Source organism: Zalophus californianus, chromosome 7, assembly GCF_009762305.2.
Source record: "Zalophus californianus isolate mZalCal1 chromosome 7, mZalCal1.pri.v2, whole genome shotgun sequence".
In the NCBI taxonomy this organism is placed as follows: Eukaryota; Metazoa; Chordata; class Mammalia; order Carnivora; family Otariidae; genus Zalophus; species Zalophus californianus.
The window spans coordinates 35,460,473-35,482,483 of NC_045601.1; the positions used below are offsets into that span (position 1 = coordinate 35,460,473).

General features: G+C 39.7%; 1 protein-coding gene across 7 annotated transcripts in view; it reads left to right on the plus strand.

The window, feature by feature from the left end:
- The first annotated feature begins 648 nt into the window (after positions 1-648).
- PTPRK (protein tyrosine phosphatase receptor type K) overlaps positions 649-22,011 on the plus strand; it is a 553,961-nt gene continuing 532,598 nt past the window's right edge. For 3 of the 7 annotated variants that reach the window (XM_027601761.2, XM_027601762.2, XM_027601764.2), the window contains exon 1: positions 658-974. In XM_027601761.2, coding sequence (XP_027457562.1) covers positions 878-974 — 97 coding nt within the window. In that variant the 5' untranslated portion in view covers positions 658-877. Of the gene's footprint in view, positions 975-22,011 lie in introns of all 7 variants that reach the window. The other 4 variants (XM_027601758.2, XM_027601759.2, XM_027601765.2 and 1 more) reach the window with 3 other exon arrangements.

Genomic DNA, 22,011 nt, shown 5'->3' on the forward strand with positions numbered 1-22,011 from the left:
AGTCAGCGAAGCAGAGCGTAAATCCAAATATTCAGCAAATGACAAATAAACCAGAAAGGAGGCACGGCAGCTGCTCACACTGGAAAGTTACCGAACGTTTATTTTGGTTCAAGTTTTATTTTTATATCATAAGGAACAATAAGTTTTCTGTGGGGGTGGGGTGTCTTAGTCCTTATTACAGGAATAAAGAACAGTGAGTTTTCAGTACAGGTGGGTGTTTCCTTAGGGCGCTTCTACACTCCCGCTTCTTCCTACCGGCATCCGCTCCGGTGGGACCTCCACCGCGGGGACAGAGAAGCCCAGGACGCCTCTGCTCGGGCGTTGGGGTTTTCTCGGCGCTCCTCCTCTGTGGTCCGGGCACACTGCTTACCAAACACTCGCATCTCAAACTCCGATTTCTGCAACAGGGCAGCCAACGGCGCGGGTCCGCTTTCCCGCCCGCCCCCCCGAGCGGCGGCGGGCGGCGGGCGGCGAACAAAGGCGGCGAGAGGCGCGCGGCCGGGGCTGGCGCGCGTCTCTCCGGCAGGAGGCGAAGGCGCCGCGCCCGAGCCTGCATTCCTCAGAAGCTCCCGGAGCCGGCGGGGCGACGTCACCCCCGGCTCCGCCCCCGTCCCTCCCCGAGCAAAGTAACTCTTGACTAACAGGAGCAGCCTCCGCTGAGCATGGAGAGCTGCTGCCGCGGCCGGCCGGCAACGCGGGAGACGCTTGCGCCCCAGAGGTAGTTTGGGGACTGCGAAGAAGGAAAAAGTGCCGGCGGGCGGCCGTGGACTTCCCGCCCTCATCCCGCGAGGCCCGGCTGGCACCTCGGTCGTGGATTTCGCTGCGATCCTCCCGGCAGCTCTTTGCAAAGCTGCTTGAAACTTCTCCCAAAGTCGACATGGATACGGCGGCCGCGGCGCTGCCTGTTTCTGTGGCGCTCTTGCTTCTCTCCCCTTGGTCTCCCCTGGGGTCGGCCCAAGGCCAGTTCTCCGCAGGTGAGTGGCCTGGAAGGTGGGCGTGTGGGTGGGTGGGGGGGCGTCCGGATGCCCGATGAATGCCCCCCGGCCGGGGGCTCGTGAGGGCTGGAGCCGGCTCCTCGACAGGGCCGGGGGGCAACGATTCGGGGGCAGCTTTCGCGGCCCGGGCGGGAGCACAGGGCAGAGGGAGAGATGTCCCCAGAGTTTGCGCTAGGTGGGACGCGGGGCACCGGGCTGGGCGCCACTTGGCTCAGGTAACTTTCATCTCCGCGACCCATTGTTCCTCTCGATGGCTCGCTCGGGGCCAGGGCTGGCAGGGCTGGCAGGGCTGCCCGGGAGTGTGGGGAGACATTGCTTTTCTTGGGAAATTGGTAGCCTCCGCGTCCAGCGCACGCTGCACCACGCTGGGGAAGAGGGAAGAAAAAGTAGTTACTACTCGGGGACGGCTACTCTGTTGCTCGTGGTGCGGGCTTGTTGCTGTCTGCCTCTAGAGTGTTCAAGAAAAAAAAATATTTTTTTTTTGTCTCCCCCCCTCCCCCCCGCCGGGAAGCCATTGTCAGAAATGTGGAGACTGGAAGGGACTGACCTCGGCGCGCTTTGCCAGGTGCTTTTTGTCCCGGGAATAACCTCCCTTGACTATTGTCTAACTACTTCCCCGTCCCTCCGCCAGTCCCTTTCTCCTCCCCCAGTGTTGGCTGCTCCTGGTTTTGCTCTGTGTGTTAGGGCACTGCGTGGAGTAGGTTCCGTGTGTCTGTTGGCGGAGCCTGTAAGATGTTTTGAAATATGATTCTAAGGACCCACACCGAGCCGTCCTGGGCAGCGAGGTCTGGGTGCCGGGCGGGGGGAGCCTGACCCTGGCAGTGGCAGCCCGCTCCCCCGGTGGAGCCCGCCTCGGGGATGGGGGCTGCGAGCGACAGCCGGCAGAGTCCAAAGGGAGGGATGTGGTGTGCTCTTGCAGGTTGGGGCTCTTTGGGTTCTTGGTAAAGCCACTTAGAGAAGTCCGTGAAACCCTGTGTCTCCCAGTCCCGTCCTCTACCCTTCCAGTTTTGTTCTTTTCTGTTAGTTGCTTCTTTCGTTCTCTCCTCTGGGGGCTCTGAAGTTTCACCAGGTGGATGCTGGGGAGCGGGCTCCTGGACGCTTGTCTGCTGCTCGCGGGTCCTGACAACTTTTCTGGCCAGTCCACCCAGCTCAGCTTGGCTGGCAAGCGCATCTGCTGCCCTGAGTCTTGGTGCAGATGGAGACGCATTGTTGGCCGAGGGGTGACGGAGAACACCGGGAAAGTGACAGCCGCGCTCTTGGCTGAGGCCGCAGGGTCGGAAAAAGAACTTAACTTTGCGCCTGTCAGTTTCTCTCCTTGTTGTGGCTGCCCTGTTTCTTGGAAATAAACTCAGATAGTTGTGACCGGGAGTAATGTTTATTTCCCTTACATCCCCTTTTCCCTACGGTAGAACGCTATCAAAGGAGTTAGACCACAGATTCAGGTGGCAGCATGTGTTGTACACTAAAGCAGATTATGAAATGCAGCGTGTAGAGGAAAAGCCATGTATATTGGTGATGTATGCAGGACAACAGATCTATGCAATGAGTGATCCGATGGCTTAATTTAATTCTTTCTGTAGTAAGCATTACTACTGAATGCATCTCTGACATATAATGCCGGTTGGTATTGGAACCGTGCTTGATGTAAGTCATTTTGTGCAGGCAAGTTAGAGTGGGTATTGATTTCTGCACAGTGTTTGTCACTGCACTGAGAGCCTATGCTTCAAAAGGCATGTAGTTTGTTAATTGAAAGTTTGAATTCTACCAGTTGCATGATTAGACTTACATGTATTCAAGAGTTGCAACTATTAACGACTCAACAGCTGATGGGTTTATTTTCAGCAGTAAAGAAACTTTTATATTTCTCGTTTCAAATGTTATTTACCCTTTAGTAAATACTAAATTCCCTCCAACAGAATGTGCAGATGAGCTTTTCTGATCTCCGGAGTTTAGATATCTCTAATGAACAATTGCGTTCGCAGACATCCAGTTCTAAGTAATTTTACCAAATATGCCTGGCTTTGTTTTAGTGACAAAGCGAAACCTTTGACTTTATGTTATGTTTAAGTAAGAGAATGTGCAGTCCTAATAAATGCAATTCTTGTAGGACTGTATCTCAAAAATTTTGCCATTCAGGATTTACGCATATGCCCAGAAATGAATGCTTTTCCCCCCCTGTTTAAAGTCAGATTGTGAATCTGCCTTTCTCCGTGAATTAAAAGTTTGTTTTGTAAACATTTTCATGTTCTGGTTATCCTAAGCCACTTGGTATTCTGCTGTCATCAGATTTTATGGCAGTCAGATTTGTTGTAAATACATAAATTCAGAGATTGAAGGTGTATTTCTTTCTTGCTGTTTTTTTTTTTCTTGGATTCTACTTTAAATAATGAACTTTTAGTTCTTTTGAGAAACTTGAATAAAATGCTTTAAAAGTCTAAAACAAATATATATTCAGAATTTTTAAATATCCTGTTAAATAGGTCTTTTAAATCACATCCATTAAGGCCAATTTACCACTTTTAGATATTATCATGTGGTTTCTAATGTAGTACATTTCAAAAGCAAATTTTGAAAGACTAAGGATTGTTGGATATGTCATATACTCATCCAGTGTTCTTTCTTTAAACCACAAATTTAATAATATTTTTATCACTGGGACTTTTTCCTTAGCTTTTGGAATGAAAATATAAAAATGCTGCATGGTGAGCCTCTTTAAAACAGAACAGCCTGTAAATATCAACTTATGTTATTTTAGCTTAATCTTTCACTTAAAATGATACTAGTGTCATACCTGGGGAAACTGAGGAATAGAAGCACAAAGATACACTGACATTCATGGAGTTGTGTAGCTGTTATCTTTTGATATTATAATGTAAGACAGTTTTCTGTCTTGGGACTCAGATGCCTGACAAAACCAGTCGCAGAGAAGTTACTTGGAAACTCAGCTTTCTCATCTGTAAAATGGTGATAATAATACCTGTCCTAACCTTTCCACCTGGTTTTTATGAAATAATTTATGTGAACTGGCACTGTTAAGTTGTAAAGCATTATGTAGCTTTCTGGAGTGTAGGCGTCATACAATAAGGTAGCTAAGTGCCTTGACTTTAGTCCCCTTGGCTTGCTCCCACACTCGCCTAGTGCAGACAGGCTGTTCAGGAGTGTGTGTGTGTATGTGTTTCCTCTGCCAGTCATTCATTTTAATCATTATTAAACATAAACATCCTAGCTTGGCCAGACTATAATTTTATCAGTACAGTGAGAGAAATTATCCTTAAATTTTTTTTTTTTTTTGCTTACCTCGTGGAAATTGTTATTTGAGCTATACCTGTGGAAGAGTCATTATTAACATTCCTAACAATAGAAGAAATATATAGTCATTTGTTTAGCTGTTTGTTCAACTGTTGGTTGTTCAGCTTTTTCATCAAGAGTGTGGAGAAAAAATTATGCAGCGTTTTAGATGCAGTCTTATCAATGACCTAGAGAGGGACTATTGTGTCTCTAGTATGATGTGAGCCTGGAAATGCAGCTCAAGATCCTCACTTGATCTAGTTCCTGGCATGTCACACGGTAAGGGTGCACTCACTTGATCCCTTAGGACCTTGCAACTCATCTAAACAATGCCACTTTCCTGGTGTCTGACTCCTTGATGTCTCTGTATGTGAAGTTAATTTCTTTCATACTTACTACCTACTAGGAAAATACACCAGGAACAGCTTGTTTCAAGGTTTGTGCGCTGATTTTCTGGTTTTGATTGACCAGAATCGCTCAGTCCCTCAATTCATTAAAACTATAAATTTTAACACTGGTAATGATATATAAGTGGACATTTCCAGGACTGTTTTTTCTCTCACTATTCTCCATATATCTGACTCTGCTGATTTTCCTAGATTGCAAGATGTCGTTTTGTGTCTGGCCTACCCAGACGGGAAGAGGCAGGTCTGGCTGCTATTTGGGCTTGGCATGTGCGCTGCTGACAGCTCTTCTCTTTGTATTCATAAACACAAATTTGAAAAATAAATCAACCCCTCTGCCGCCCTGCCCCTCTCCCACACTCCTTCCCACTTTAGCAACAACAAAGCCCGCATGCACATAGACAACCTCACAGTCTTTTTGTTCCCACTAAATATCTTTTGGTGCTGGACATGTTCTTAAAAACTGGAAATATGACTCAACTACTATGCAGAGTGAATGCCAGTTTTCCCATCAAATCTCATATTTCTACCAGTGATGGTTTCCTACACATTTTTATGGCCTTTAAAAAACATTTAGTTTATGTGATACGGTCCTATATAGAGAAACTGTGTTGTTGCCTACCAGTGCTTTTGAAGTGCCATGATCTAGGTCTGTTCAAGGTGGTGTTAAAGACAGTGTAAATCATGCTAAATATGGATGTACTTCTCAGAGGCATGGAAAATGCTGTCCTCATCTGCCCTGTGCTGTTCCCATTTCCTCTACTTGCTCTTCATGGAGGGCAGGAAGAGGGCTGCTGCACGACTGAGAGCCGGAAACATCGAGAGAGTTTACAGATTGCTCTTAAAGACAAAACAAAGAACACTAGGATTCTGTGTGTGTGTGCGTGCGTGTTTGATCTTTTATTTACTTTTCTAAAGAGAAGAAAAAAGCACCTTATTTTTGATTTGTTTATTGGAGTCAGCCTTTGCCTTTGTCCAAACACATTCATTTCTTATTCTGTAGATGTAAAAATTTCCCTCTGTGTATTCCTCTCAGACTTTATCCTTTGATCATGTGTATTTGTTTTGTGTTCCGTTATCAAGTGGTGTTTCTCTTTGTCTAAAAAGGTTATAATTGCTTTTGAACATGACTTGTTTTTTCACCAAAACTCATGCTGTTTATCATGGTTACTGAACAATGATATCTTCCCAGTTCATGATGTCTTAAACTGGTATTTGATAACAGAGTAAGTAAGTCTGTCCATCACGTTAATTTTAATTTTAGTTGAAGCCAGAAATAAAGTTGTAAATCCATGAAATGATATTTTAATGTCACAGAGTGTTTCTGCTTAGGTATCTCTGAATGGAAGAGAGACTTTTAAGTTCCTTTTTGTAAGTGGGGATAGAACACATTTGAGGACCATATTGCCTGTTATTTTGAGATGAGTGAGATAAGTTATATACAACTATGCTTTGGAAAATGGAAAAAATGGAAAAAAAAGTGTTTGAATTTTTGATATTGGTGAGAACTCTGGAGGTAGATAGTTTATAAACTTTAAGCTCTATCTTAGGAGAGATGTGTTTTTATGAGCATTGCTCTTAGAGAAACTTTATTCCACATATGAGTTTTTCTTAGTTCCATGAAGATTCTGTTGAGAGAGGGATGTTTATTTTCCTGAAGTAGTCTTATGGGCATTCTTTTGTAGTTAAAACTTTAGTAATAAAAACTGAACGTACATAATTCAACATAGTTTTGTGAGGTTTTGCAGGGTGTTGGGGTTCTGGGAAAACACTGGGCTCGGGATGTAAGACCGTATCGATCCTGTTGTGGAACATTGCCATTTTACCACTTCACTCTGCTTAGAGTTTTTGGCATTCTCGGCTGTGTGTTGATAATCCATAAAAATTATGAATGGCTTATTTTTCACTTATAATTGTTTTAGGAGCAAATTAAGTAGTCCTGAGTGAAATAATCCGTTTCCACTTTATATGATCGTAGAGCTCTGTTAATAAAAAGGATGAGCAAGGTAGTGCTGGCTGAATTTTTCTACAGGTTAGTCATTCTAGGAATTATCTTCTTAAGAGGAATGCAGATAGAAATAAAGCCAAATAAAAGAATGTCTAGGTGAGTTCTTATTTGCATTTATTTTGTTGGGAAAGCTGAAAGATATATGTATTTTGTACATAAACACACACACACACACACACACACACACACACGTCTTAACAGTGATAGAACTTCATTGTCCAAAGGTTTGGGTGAGAAGGAAGCTAAGGACATCTACAGATGGAGTCACACTCCTGTACTTCTATTTTGGAAAGAGTATTGCAAATAGATAATTACTTTGCCTATTTCATAGATGAAAAAACTAAAATTGATAAACGAACTATATAGTATATAATATGTTGTACTATACTTTTAATGAGAAAGTAATAAATCTTCCTCCGAATTGGTGTCTATTTTTATAAACCCTTCCCAATGCAGCCTGCTCCTTAACCAGCTGCTTGCAGGCTGATTCTCCAAACCCTATCCAGAGCAGCAGCTGATGAGCTACAGAAATTCCCCTAATCCTCGTTGGGTGATGGGGTGACCTAGCATCTGCTTCATATGGCCACAGCTCCTTCATATGATTCGCCTTAGGTCATTCAACAAATTCAAGAGTAGAGAGGAAGCCCCACCTAGGGATTGATGGCTGACTGCCTCATGGTCATTGGATTCATCAACTCCGAGGTGCCCTAGAATTTTGCTGCTTGAATGTGGTCCATGGATGAGCAACATCAGTCTTGGGAACTTGTGATGACCTTGTGGTCACTTATCAGAGCTCTTCTCAGAACTACTGACTCAGAATCTGCATTTTAATAAAATCCCCAGGTGATTTGCTTGAACATGTAATTTTGAGAAACACTGCTTTAGGACAAAGAAAGCTCAGCTTGAAAAGATTTGTCACATGCACTTTGCTGTAGAATTTTAAGAGTATTGTGAAGGGATTAATTACAATATGAAACAAATTTCCCTGGAATTATATTTCTGATCAGTATTTACTTAATTATAATTTAATGCCCCAGACACATCAAAACAACAGTACTATTCACTTTTTAGAAAGAATACTCAGAGATTTTGAAAGAAGTATTTTCCTAAGAGAATAAAAATAAAGCTAAATGGTTTTTTTTTTTTAAAGATTTTATTTATTTGACAGAGAGCGACACAGCGAGAGAGGGAACACAAGCAGGGGGAGTGGGAGAGGGAGAAGCAGGCTTCCCGCCGAGCAGGGAGCAGGGAGCCCGATGCGGGGCTCGATCCCAGCATCCTGGGATCATGACCTGAGCTGAAGGCAAACGCTTAACGACTGAGCCACCCAGGCGCCCCAAGCCTAAATGGTTTTGGCTATGAATGTGTTGTGTGTGAATATTTAAAGGTAAAGATATTATCAAGGAACCAAACATGATATAGGCCAATAATTTTTATTTAGCATATTGATATGTTGATACAGGAAATGATATTCCCACTGATAGTAATAGTAGAAGCAGTTTCTTGTTTTATATTTCTCTTTTTCTTCTAAGTGTAATATAAGGATCTTTGTAATAAGGAGCTCATTTATGGGACAGTCAAATTTAATGAATGGGAGTTAGGTAGAATGCATTAAATATCACTGGTGTTCTTTTTACTATCTTTTGTGCTCATATTTAAGAGCAGATTCTTGTCATTTTTCTCAAGAGAAAAATTATGATGTAATAGACAGTGTACAGTATTCATGTCAAAACACAATTTTACTCGCATTTTATAGCTTGCTTTAGCATTCTTTTAGAAAATGAATTTTCCCAGAAGACCTAATTGCCTTCTTATTAATGAGCCTGTAAGTGTGTTTTGTTATCCATTTACTATTCTAAACGTGTCTACTTTGGCTGGCTGTTTTAACAGTGAAGTCTCTGATTAAATCACGACTGCTATATTTGTTTTTGCCATTCACTAGCGATTCAGAATATACCGGCATAATGACATGGTTATGGCAGAGACTAATGGAAAACAAGAAATATAAATTAACGTTAACCCATAATAGTTGGTTGTATTACGATACTGGGAGCGGGAGTTTGGGGAAATACACAACAGAATTCTCTGCACGTTTGACTGGAAGTGAAAGTCTCTTAACCTGTGTTGTTTGAAATACAAAATATATAGTTGCTGGATTTGTAAATAAACTATAAATCAATGATCTCCATGTTTACTTATTCTAGACACTGGTGTTTAAAGGAAGAGGTTTAACTGTAGATAGATCAGTGCTTGAGTGGAGCTTAGCGATGGAGAGAAACCCAGAAAGGTACTTCCAAACATCTTAAAGAGCTTTAGAGTCTGAAGAATCTGACTTGTTACATTTTCTAATTTTACTACGAATTTTAGAGCTTTCTCTTTGTACTACTTCTACTTTTATTCTTGTCAGCAGTAATTAGGTTCATTTATTCTCTCACACGTTGGAGAAGAGCAGTTGCAAAAACAACAATAGGAGCTGCCATGTACTGAGTGCCTACGACCTGCCAGGCCTTATGGTCCATGTTTCACGTGAATTTAAATCCTCGCAATAATCCTTGAAGATTGGAATCCTCTCTGCTTTGCAAACTGAGGATTCGAGAGGTTAATAAGTTGCCTCAGGTGACAGTGTGAGAAACTAGTCAAGCTAAAATTTATTATTGAATATATACATATATGTAGCAGTTAGGCTTTTTTTTTTTTTTTTTTTTTTTGGTTGCATGTTGGCAGAAAATGCAACTCAGACTGGTTGGTTACAACAAAAGAGGAATTTATTTTCTCTCCTAACCGATGATTCAGGTGCAACTTGACTTAGAGGTCACATAATTCCATTGGGATATGACCTCTTTCTGCCTGCTCAGCTTCCCTGTGGGGCACTCCAGGAGCTTCATTCTTAGGCTCCATGTAGGGCATGGTAGCTTTGGCAGCTCCCATACCACAAGATTCTTGGTTCAAGTCTGGTATGAAAATGTGTACTTTATGTGGCAGTTGCACTGGCAAAGGCCCTAAGGTTCACTCTGATTAGATTCAGTGAATTAGAGACTCCAGCTGAGGGGAAGTAAGTGCACTGATTGGCTTAGTTGACTAGAATTCTGAATTCAGCCCTAGATCCTCACTCAGGTCACATGGACTCATGGGGGCACCGCAGATCAAACCATCAGTTATCAACAGATCTGGGGATGAGTTCTGGAAAGACAATGGAACTACAGTGTGGTTGCTTAAGATAGAATTAAATACGTCGTGAGAAGTAAAAGCAAAGAAAGCGGGGTGCATCCTTTGACGAGGAAGAAAGTATATGGTGAGGAAAAGACAGTTGCATCAGATGGTTCCCAGCTCTGGACCACTAAGTAGTAACATTAAGACATGGTGACCTCAACCTTAGTCTCTAAGGGGAAGAGGACGGTGGAGGAAGAGGGGAAAGAGGTACTTTGCACCTGGCAGTTTTGTGTGCCTTGAAGATCAGTTCATAATTTTTGAAGTGCTTCTTTTTTGGTTTATCTTCTAAGCCATGCTTTAAAGCATGAATTTTATTATTTTCATTATTTTATTCTCTTTACCTCAGTATTAAATAAATCCAACATTAAAAATTCACAGAATTTTAAGTGCTGAAAGGAACTTTAGACATTAATTCTCCTTCATTTGATATAACTTGTCCAAAGTCATACAGCTTGGAAGAACTTAGCTCAAATTCAAGATTTTTTTTAAGGATTTATTTATTTATTTGAGAGAGAGAGAGAGAGAGAGAGTGTGTGTGGTGGGGAGGGGCAGGGAGAGAGGGAGAGTGAATCTCAAAGAGACTCCACGCTGAGTGCAGAGCCTGACGTGGGGCTGGATCTCACAACCCTGAGAGCATGACCTGAACTGAAATAAAAAATCGGACACTTAACCGACTGAGCCACCCAGGAGCCCCTCAAATTCAAGATTTTTATTTTTTAGGTCACTGTTGTCACCAACATATACATTGTTTTGCTTAATGGTAATTTATACAGGTAGTTAATTATTTAGTTTTCTTTAATTATTTTGGTTTGTATTTTGAAGTTCTAAAACAATGTTTCCAGAAGCAAACCTAACTTAATGATTGGCTTTAATTAAAATTACAGTCCAAATAGGAGGTGATAATAATTAATATGTCTGTGAATAAAAGACACCATCTTAGATAACTGCTTGGTTTTCAGTTATCCTACATACCCTACATATGTACATGAATAGGTATTTGCATGCATGCATTTGTTTATTTTTAATAGAAGCCAGCAGGTAAGCTAAGCTGTGATAAATGATGCTAATTGACACAGAGAAATAGAACCTCGTCACTCTTCACTTTGAAAACTAATTTTGAAAAACTCAGGAGGTGAAGGTGTACTTGTTTATAGTTTTGATCTTCTCCCCTCTGCTGCCTAACTTTATAATGCATATCTGTACTACATGGGATATTCAAGAGTTGCTATAGGATAACTGGGGTACTCGATAATGAATGAGATGTAGGGAAGTAGCAGCTGTTTGCCTAGCCTTCCCCACTTACAAGGAGAGGTTTATCCAGCCTGTGTTAAGATACACATCTGTGCTGGTGGCCTAAAGCTGGATGTGACTGAAGACCAGGGCCTCAAACGTAGTTGTGCCAGTTTAGACCAGAGTGTCATGCCCATGCACCTCTGTGACAGAGCAGCTGGCCTGGCAACATAGGGGTGAAGACAGTGGTTGTGGAAGATTTATTGACTGCAGCATGCTTCTTTCTGTCACTGGAGGTGTCTGTTCACGCACCTTTGAGTGTTATCTTAAATAAATTCCTGAATTATTATTTTCTTCCCTGTGTATTGCCTGCTTTCTCTGTGACTTTTTTTTTTTTAACCTCTTATTTATATTCTTATCAGGTGTGTGATTCCTGAATGATGAGTTTTGTAATAGTTTGCCTAACAGCCTGGCCGCTTGAGGCAGAGTGCTATCTAGGGTTGGCCCATTATTGCCCCTTTATCTAAACTGACATTTAAATACTTAGGTAATATATGAGGTCAAGGGGTTGGCAGCAACCTGCTTCAGAGAGAGCAAAAGGTTCCTTTAGAGATCTATAGAAGAGTCCATTCACTGCATGGAGCATCGGGCTTGCTATGTGACTGTGTGCTAGTCTTAGTTTTGTTACTCTCTGGCACTGAGATTTGGAGGTAATTCTTTTTTAATGAATCCTTAATTTCCTTATCATTAAAATGGGAATATTACAATGAAAAGTGATTATAATATCTTCTCCAGTTACTTAGTAGGACAATTTCGAAAGGTAAAATTGAAATATATGTTAAAGTCTTTTTTAACTTTTAAACTACCATAAAAATGTAATTTATTTTGGGGGCAGTATAAATTTTGATAAATTGTTGCTGAAGGCAAAAATAATTTGCTGAACAATGGAAATGAAACCAGTAGATGCTTTGTATATTTGCAGTTATATGTTGCATATCTGTTTGCATGTGTAAGCTTTGGGGAAGGTGGTATGATAAAGAGGTCGGTATGGTTCTTGTGAACAGTGAGTAAATTTGTTATTATGTATCATAAAATGTACCCCCCCAGATTCATTTTCACCTATATACTTATTTTCTCTCTCTATAAGTCAACTTTACTCTGTAATGCTACCAAATAGTATTTGTATTTTCTCCAAATAGGTTAGTAAAGATTACATGATTATGAAATATTTTTATTGAAAAAATTTTAGCCAAATGTTTTAAGGGCTGTAATCATATATAGCAAGTTTAATGTACAGTATAGTTTTTCCTTTGAGTATTTTCATGAAATAGAAAATGCTCCTGATATCTGAACTGGTGTGCCTAGCTGGCGAGAGCGTGATTCAGTTAAGGTTTGTATGTCTTTATTTAATTCTTCCACTCTGCCTATCTTTGAACATTTGCTAAGCGTCAGTGCTCTGTCAGGTCTTAGGTATGCTTGCAAGCAAGCCAGGTATTGTCCTTGAACTTTGGCAGTGTATGTGACTTTTATGACTATTAAGGAGTGGTAATCTTTACATAGCTTCACATCTAGAGATCATGGGTGAAGCCTGGGGCTATTCAGTAACTGACCATACCCCTGCCTGTGGCTTGGCAAATCTCAAAGTGCAGGCTGTCTCTCACAATATGCTGGTCTACTTTAGAAGTTGCCTGGGAGAATCCAGTGTGTCAGCAATCTTTCCAGATCCTGAGTCTACACACAAAAAGCTAGAAGCCTACCAAAAAGCATTATGCAAAAATTTGCTGCAATGATAATAAAATTCCATCAAGTGGAATTTCCCAAAAGTTGAGTAATCGGAAGTGTAAGCAAGTGTAAACAAGTTGGGCAGAGGAGAGAGCACATTTGTTTTTCTAGAGGCTCACAGTCACTTATTCTCCCTCTGGGAACTTGAGCAGGAAGGTTGGAGGGCTGCCTCATCCAACTTATATGTAAATGGGCATTCACAGCGTTTGGATGCAGAGGCCCTGGTTGTTTGGCTGCGGATTCATATTTGCTGTGACCTACAGCTGTTTATCGACTGCCTTTCTAGTCTCTGATCAGCCTTCTCTCTGCTGCTGCTTCAGGGAAGCTCATTGTCCCACGTAGTGGGCAGCCCCTAGGGAGGGAGGCCAGAGGCTGGCAGAAGGGCCTGGCAGTCCAGAATCCAGTAGGCTGAGATAATCCCCAGACTGTCCTTATACCTGCATCCTGGAAGAGGCAGATTCAATTCCTAGTGCTTTAGTCATTCATTTTGGAGGGGGCAACAGTATTGTCATTTAAATATACCGGTTGCTCTACCAGGAAATGGGGATTTTGAACCTCTGTTATCAGAGGAGGCCCAAATGACCTGCAGTGTGTGAATGAAGGAGAGAAGTAATTTTGGATGTGTACATTTTTCTAAGGAAAAATAATCCCCAAATTTCATAGACCCAAGCTTCAAAAATTAAAGTTTAGAAAATTTATTTTTAAGATTTTATTTAAGTAATCTTTACACTTAACATGGGGCTTGAACCCACAACCCTGAGATCAAGAGTCGCATGCTCCACCAACTGCACCAGCCAGGAGCCCCTGAATTTAGAAACTTATTTTAATTTAGTTGAGTCACTAACATTTTGTGCCCGTTTTATATTTAGGAAGGGACACTGGAATGCTGATCTCCATGGATAAAATATATAGCGTAATGTTTACAATCACAGACTTTGGAACCTGATTGTGCTTGAATGTGAATTCTGGTTCCAACATTTTCTTGCTATGGGACCTAACCATGTTCCTTTAGTTTCAACACCACATCTGTGAAATGGGATAATACCAGTCACCTACCTGTCCTGATATTTTCTTGAAGAATATTGAGTTAAAGTGCTTCGAAGAGTGCCTGATACATTAATAAAATTCATTCACTTTAGCTTTTGTTATCATCATCCTAATGCGTGGACCAAATTAACCCATGTTTGCACAATATCCTATCCCAGGCTGTTATCTTTAAAAATAACTGCAATATCTTTTACTTTAAAATAAAACCAGCAGACAGTAGATAAAAGGATGCCTGAAATAACTCAATATCCTGATTAACAAAGACCACAGTAAACATTATAAAGAATATCACTCAATATTTATGAAAACAAGGGGCAAATTTATACTGATTCTTAAAGAACCAGAATCTTAGGATGAATGACCAAAAAAAAAAAAATTTAAATAAATAAATAACAAACAAACAAAAACCAACCAAAAACAAAAACAAAAAAACACAAATAAAACCCCAAATCTACATATGTAGAGTGAGAGTACCAGAAGCATTAACTTTTAGGTATAAATATTTCAGAAATCTTTGGAAGATGCATTTAACATTTCTTATCCAGGTTGGAGAAGGTGGGAAATTTGGGGCATTCCTGAAACAAGCATGTTTACTGTCTGGACAGATTTAATCTCAGATAAAAATACAGAAACCCTAATTTGGGAATAAGATGAAAATGGGCATTTAGCAGAAAGTTGAGTGAAATCTCTGCCACTTCAAGAAGTGTCCAGCCCAGTGATACTATTGTCCAATCTAGGAACAGCACTCAGATTTAGAAATGAGATAAATAAGCATTAGAAGATAAAGGGATGCCTCCTTAGCTCCTAAAGAATGTTTTCTCCAAAGGTTATAGAATGAGAGAAAGGCATCTGTTCTGTGCCATTTGCATTTAACGCTTGCTGAGTAAATGAATTACTGGCACGTCTATTTCCCTGTGAATTCTAGATAACGTTTTTGTTTTTCTTTTGAAGGTTGCTGTTGATATTTAATCTTCCATAGCTCAGGTGGTTTCAAATCCATTTAAGCCCGAAGACTTTTTCAAGCCACTGTCAACAGGGAAAAGCCATTTTAGAATCCTGGCATCTGGCTGGAGGGTCTGGCTAAACTTTTGACAATTGTTAGCTCAGTTACAGAGTTGCTCTGTGGCCAGTCATTGCAGAGGAAAGCCTCTCTAAACTTCAACAAGGATTTTATGTTACACTCAAGCTTTAGATTTCTTATATTCTCACTTTCTTACTGTACCTCTTCTAGCTTTAATTGAGATAAAACTCCCTTTTTCTTGAGTTACACTGATGAAAATGTTTGCTCTCCAGATATAATTAAAAATTCCTGTCAACTTTCTTATCAGAGAAGCTCTTTGCACTGCAGGTTTGAATCTCACTGACATAAATACTTTTATAATATTCATTTTACCATAATAATGTGATTTTTGTATCCTGACTGGATGTTCCTGCTAACATAGGTCTTTGTGATTATGGTGGCAGAAGGTGTTTTCATAAGCTCCTCTCCATTTAAGAAGTTTCTTAAAGATGTCATTTTGATGCATTTGACCAAATTCATAGTCTTAATAAAAAAGCAATAAAACAAACTCTTGTAGCATATGTAAACTTAAATATGGAACCATTCAAAAAAGGGGATGCATACTGGACTGCCTGTTTTGTGCTCCAGAATCATGACCCAGCCATTATTTGGAAAGCAGACTTGTTCTTATATAAGTCACAACAAATACCTAAAGGATACTGAATTGGAAAAAGATTGAGGATGGCAGACCTATAAATGGAATGGAAACACTATATAACAGACCGTATACTTAAATATAATATGTATAGGAACTGGGGTGCCTGGCTGGTTCAGTTGGTAGAGCATGCAACTCTTGATCTCAGGGGTCCTGAGTTCAAGTCCCATCTTGGGTGTAGAGCCTACTTAAAAATTATCTATCTAATCTATCTGTCTATCTATCTATCTATCTTTCTATCTATCTATCTATCTATCTATCTATCTATCTATCTATCTATCTATCTACACACACTCACACATAGGAAGTGTAAATTCTAACCAGTGTGTTTCAGACTGGCTGCTTGTCTTTTGACATGAGGAAATTGGAGAAACCTTAACCAGGGAGTGTTAGAGCAGCTATATCCAGAAGAATCCAGGTGCTTTGACTTCTTGCTTAGATTCTGCAAAGTAGATCTCTGGCTCATTCTTACCAGAAATACAGATCCCAGGTGAGGACTGGGAATTCTTTTGAGGGCTGTTGTTCACTCCTTTAGCTTAGGTACAGGAATCTATAGGATAGTACTCTGGATTTCCCACAGTTACCATGCTGTTCACTTACATATCCATTTAAGATCCTTCCAAGTCTCTCAACAGTTTGCTCACAGTTTGGAGTCAGGATACCAGTAGAAAGAGGCACTTTATCCACCCCCATCATGTATTCATAATTATACCACGAATTTCCCCAGTTGCCGCGAATTTCAGAAAACCATAGAGGCGCCTGGCTGGCTCAGTCTGTAGAGTATGTGACGCTTGATCTTGGGGTCGTGAGTTTGAGCCCCATGTTGGGCATAGAGATTACTTAAAAAAATAAAAATAAAAATAGTTTTCAGGGCACCTGGGTGGCCAAGTCAGAAGAGTGTGCGACTCTTGATCTCGGGGTTGTGAGCTTGAGCCCCACGTCGGGTGTAGAGATTACTAAAATAAATAAATAAATAAACTTAAAAAAAAAAGAAAAGCTTGTAATTTTAGTATCTCATGTTGTTGCAGTGCCTGGGTCAGTCAGTCAGTTAAGCGTCCAACTTTGGATTTTGGCTCGGGTCATGATCTCAGGGTCTTGAGATCAAGCTCCGCGTGGGGCTAGTGCTGGACATGTAGCCTGTTTAAGATTCTCTCTTTTTCCCTTTCCCTTTTTGCCCCTCCCACCCCCAATCACTTGTGCTCGCTCTCTTAAAAAAAAAAAAGTATCTCATGTTGCTTCAAATATGATCAAATAAAGGGTAGGAGAGAATGGAGGGCAGGATGCCCTACCAGCAGTTACTTATTCAGGTGCCATGCCTTGAAAGCACTTAAGAGGTTTCCTTTGAGGTGGAGATTTATAGTTAACACCTCCATTAATTGTTGGAATTAGAGCTATATCAAGCGTTGTCTTTTTTTTAAATTTATTTTTTTTATAAAGAGTCACATGTTCTTCCAGCTGAGCCAGCCAGATACCCCTCAAGCGTTGTCTTTTATGTGAACATTGAGGAAAAGGATATATCTATTCTGTGCATTATGGCAATGGACTTGAACACTATATGACAGCTTCTCGAATATAACATCCTTATGAGCGTGTTAAAATAGGTGATGGCAGTCTAAATTATTAGCACATTCTTTTTGGCAATACCTTGTTGGGACAAACGACATTGATTTGTGCATTCATATGATTGATTAGGATCCCTGTTAGAGTTAGAGAGGCTGGTGAGCTAGTGGCTTTTTCATTCAGTAAGATGTGTATGGCGGAGCTTGTCTCATTTCATGTTAATTAAGTTTACCAAATATTGAATGATTGTCCATTTTTGTGCACATCTTTATGTAGTGTTTCCACCATACAAATACAAGAGAAGTAAATAACTTCAAGAACATAAAGATAATATAGTAATTGTAAAATGTAGTAAAATATTTAGGAAGTTATGCGTTTTGAGTTAATACCTCTGTTTTAGATATAATTTATTCAACTTTAAATTTAGATAATTTTAATTTTTGAAAATGGCTGTTGAATAACAATTGGCTGACAAAATTACTGGAAATTTTAACAGTTGATGGTCAGGAGCTGGTACAGGCTGGCTCTAGCACACCACTCAATGCATTATAATCTTGGATATGGGTGTGATGGGTAACAGTGAGTGAATCCTCTTTAATTATGAGGCTTTTTGATAACACTCTCCCAATAAAGCAGAATTTAGTGTGAGAAAGACTAGTTCACATTGAAACCCGTTAGTGAGGATTTAGTTTCCAAAAAGGCTTAGGTTCATAGAAAGGAAATGCTGACCTCAGAAGGCTTTGGGAGCCATCTGCTATGGAATCTACTCTCAGGAAAAGTCCTAAGAAGACTGTTTTCCTGCTGAATTGAAGTTTTCTCACTGCACAGGGTGAATATCTTTGGTCATAAGTGCTGGTGTGAGTAGTCACTCTCATTAAGGGCTGTTAACTTAGAGCCTGCTAAGTATACTTAAGTAAGGTTTTAAATGCCTTTGAATTATGTACATTTTTTTTTTAAAGATTTTATTTATTTATTTGACAGAGATAGAGAGAGCACAAGCAGGCAGAGAGGCAGGCAGAGGGAGAGGGAGAAGCAGGCTCTCCACCAAGCAGGGAGCCCGATGCGGGACTCGATCCTGGGACTCCAGGATCATGACCTGAGCCGAAGGCAGTCGCTTAACCAACTGAGCCACCCAGGCACCCGAATTATGTACATTTTCATGCTAAGCACCATCTTTTCCAGAATGTTACCCACTAGGTGGTGGGTTTCCAACCAACAGAGCTTTAAAATTATTATGTAGTCCTTATAATAATATATCACTGTGGCCCACAAGAGCACCCAACATTTAAGTTATTCAGAAATATTTGAATAAACATGCCAGTGAAAGTGAATGGATTTGCCTCCCAGTGTGCTTTACATTGTTGCTTTGATGGGCTTTTTTTGATGTATATGAAATTAACATCTACAAAACCTACTTTTTTTATATAAGGCATATATTTCTTAAATATATTTGAGTTCCTGATTTAATGATCTTTTAATGTTATTTTCCACTGAATTATCAATTGTCAGTTACTTCTGATTTATTTTACTTATCTAAAATTCTTTTTCATCTTTTAATCTCTCCCAGTGTCGCATACAAGTGGAATGTTGTTTTAACACATGCTTTTACAGTATTTATTTCCATAAGACAAGAATGTTTCATGTTCTAAAAAATGTCACGTAAGTTAATCCTGTAGTGCTAAATGAAAATTCTTGTGTCCTGTGTGTTTTTGTTAAGCTCTGCCCATAAGGAAGTTGGTGTCTAAAAATTAGATATTCATACTTAGGGAGTGTATTGTAGGATATTTTGTGAAATTGGCAGATTGTATATATGTTGTGTATGTATGTTTTTTTTTTTTTTTCTTTTGGTAGGAAGGGGTGTGTGTGTGTGTGTGTGTATGTGAATTAAGTTTAGTAATATAATGACAAAGTGCTGACAAGGCTCCCAAGTGACTTATTTTGGCAAAATGGATTTCTCTCTGTATGACTTTTCTCTGTATATCTTACATAAAATCTTTCATCCCAGATTTGGAAAAAAAAACCTTTTCTCCTTCACATAAGGACAATTTTAAGAATTTGGAAGCTTTCCAAACTTTACAATTTAAAACTAGATTTCATAAAAATTTTTCCTCGTTGTTCAAAACAAAATACAGATTTTAATTCTTAATTAGTGGTCTCTCTTCCTTGAAGAAACCAAGTGGGAGAAGAGATAGAGACAAATATTACTTAGTATTATTAGTAAAGGTGTAGTACTAAATTGGCTGGAAGTTTTGTTTTGCTGCATTTAAACATGGTTATAGGAAAGAGGCATATGTTAACATAAACTCTCAGGGATTTACTTTATAAATGAATTCCTACTATATGACTGGGATCAGTAAATGTTAAACTCAGTCTCTTACTTTTATGCCTATAATACTATAGTAATTAATTGGTATTCAGAATGGTGACTGAATTAGCTAAGCATAATAGAAGATTTAATTATGTTAGGTATACTGTAGTAATTCATAAGTCTGGAAAGCTTACCAATAGTGGCCACAGTGATTGAAATGAAAGTACCTCCCCTACCCCCCTTTCTGAGGTAATCAAATGATTATATTATCTAGGACAAACCATTTTAGAGCATTTGCTTTTAATAGACAACTTCTACTTAGTATTACTTTCTGTGGCAACACTGTTTGTTCATCAGGGCCTGATAAAAAAAAAAAATTCATTTCCCACTGTCTTAACCACTTCTTTTTTTTTTTTTTCTTTTTTTTTGAGAGAGGAAAGGGAGGGAGGGGGCAGAAGCAGAAGGAGAAAGAGAATCTTAAGAAGGCTCCACACCCAGCGTGGAGTGCCATGCGGGGATCAGAACACTGATATCATGCATGACCTGAGCCAAAATCAAGAGTCCGATGCTTAACTGACTGAGCCACTCAGGCACCCCTTGCTAGCCTCTTCTTTGTTGAAGCCTGATGACATGACACAACAATGTGTGAGCATTAGGATTCAACCTGATACTGTGTCAGAATCTGAAGCCATTGGTGTATATTTTTCTGGGCTGTCATTTCAAGGGGGGGCAAAATCCTTCTTTAATGTTTTAGGCCCCTTAACCTATAGTGACATTAACTTTCAAAAATATTATTTTCAGTAGCTAAAATTTTAGTGTTTACTGGGTCTAGCACTGGACTAAGTACTTTATAAGCATCAGTTCAGAGTTTTCAAAGGGCATGTAACCACCCATTTTTGTGGATGTGGAATTCAGTTCTGTAGGTAGCAGCCAGCTTAAAAAAAAAAAACATGAAATAGAAGAGAATATAACAACAGTAATAAAAATAGGCATGCATACCATGGAGGAAGTATTATTTCATGAAACTTTGGTTTTTAATTAAATAGATTTATATATATATTTTTTCTGTGCAGTGAGTCACAGCGTGAAATGAATTTCTTACTGTGGGTCTTACCAAAAAAGTGGGAAAGCACCCCACTTTTTCATATAATGCTCACAGTAATCCTATGGAGTAACCTAGGGTGGGTGGTGTGCTCAAGGTCACACAGTTTATAAACTCCCAAGATTAGTCTTTGACTATTATGTTGTGGCACTTTTGGTGTACTCTAAAGAACATGGGGTTTGCCTAATTTGCTGATTGAGTGATTTACTTTACCTGGTCTGTTTCCTTATCCTCAGTTTGTGGATGATGCCACTACCATACTCACTATTTAGAGGGTTTTAAAGATCAAATAAGGTAATTTATGTGAATATGCTTTTCCAACTCCAAAGATCTATACAAACGTAAGTTATTATTATAATGACTTGCCCTTTGGCTCTTCAAATACTAATTGACTACCAGGTTTGACTAGAGATGATTGGATTAAGTATCTTTTGAAGTATTTTTCAGGGGGCACCTGGCTGGCTCAGGCGGTAGAGCATGCGATCCTTGATTTTGGGGTTGTGAGTTTGAAAGCTGGGGGTAGAGAATACTTAAAAAAAGAAAGTATTTTTCAAACTCAAAAATTTACAATCCAGTGTTTCAGGAGTAGAGATCACTTCCTGTTGGGTACTTTTATAGCTTTTGTTTCTTGTTTATGACAGAATGTTGTGGTGAATGAAGAAGCTATGATTTTTATTTATATTTACTTTCCCTATTTTGGTGTTACTCTTGACAAAACAACAGAAGGCAAATGTACTTTGGACATACCTGTACAAACTCATTATTCCCATTTGTCTTCAAATAAGCCTGCATCTTGATTTTAAAAGAAAACACTATGTAAATAAAATTTGATTAAAAAACATACCAGTGGTGATCCTCAATGGAATATCTAAAAAATTCTGAATAAATCTATATCCAAGACTTAACGAAAAACAACAGCCATGGAACAAAAAACAAATACGAAACCTTCAACTGATTGTACAACTTGTGAGTGGAGGTATTTCAATAAATAAAAGCCAGTAAAATAGCTAGCTGTCTGTCTTCTGCCTGGCTTCTATCTTTCTGTCATTCTTTCTTTCTCTCATCTTTCTATCTATGTGCCTATCTAGACAAACTTCTCGTTAAGATACATGTTTTTATTCCATATATATTCTGTAGCCCAATTCCAGGATATAATGATAAAAATATGCATATTTTGCATTTCGTATGTCAGTGTGGCATAACCTCATAAATCAGCGTACATCCTGAAGTCTTAGAGTTATGAACATTATCATAATTAGACAGAGGAACAGGCAGTTATTGGACAGAGGAGCATTGATGCCTCTGTTCTCCAGCAGCCCTTTAATGTAGTCCTAGGAAAAGCAGAGAAGGATATTGGGATGC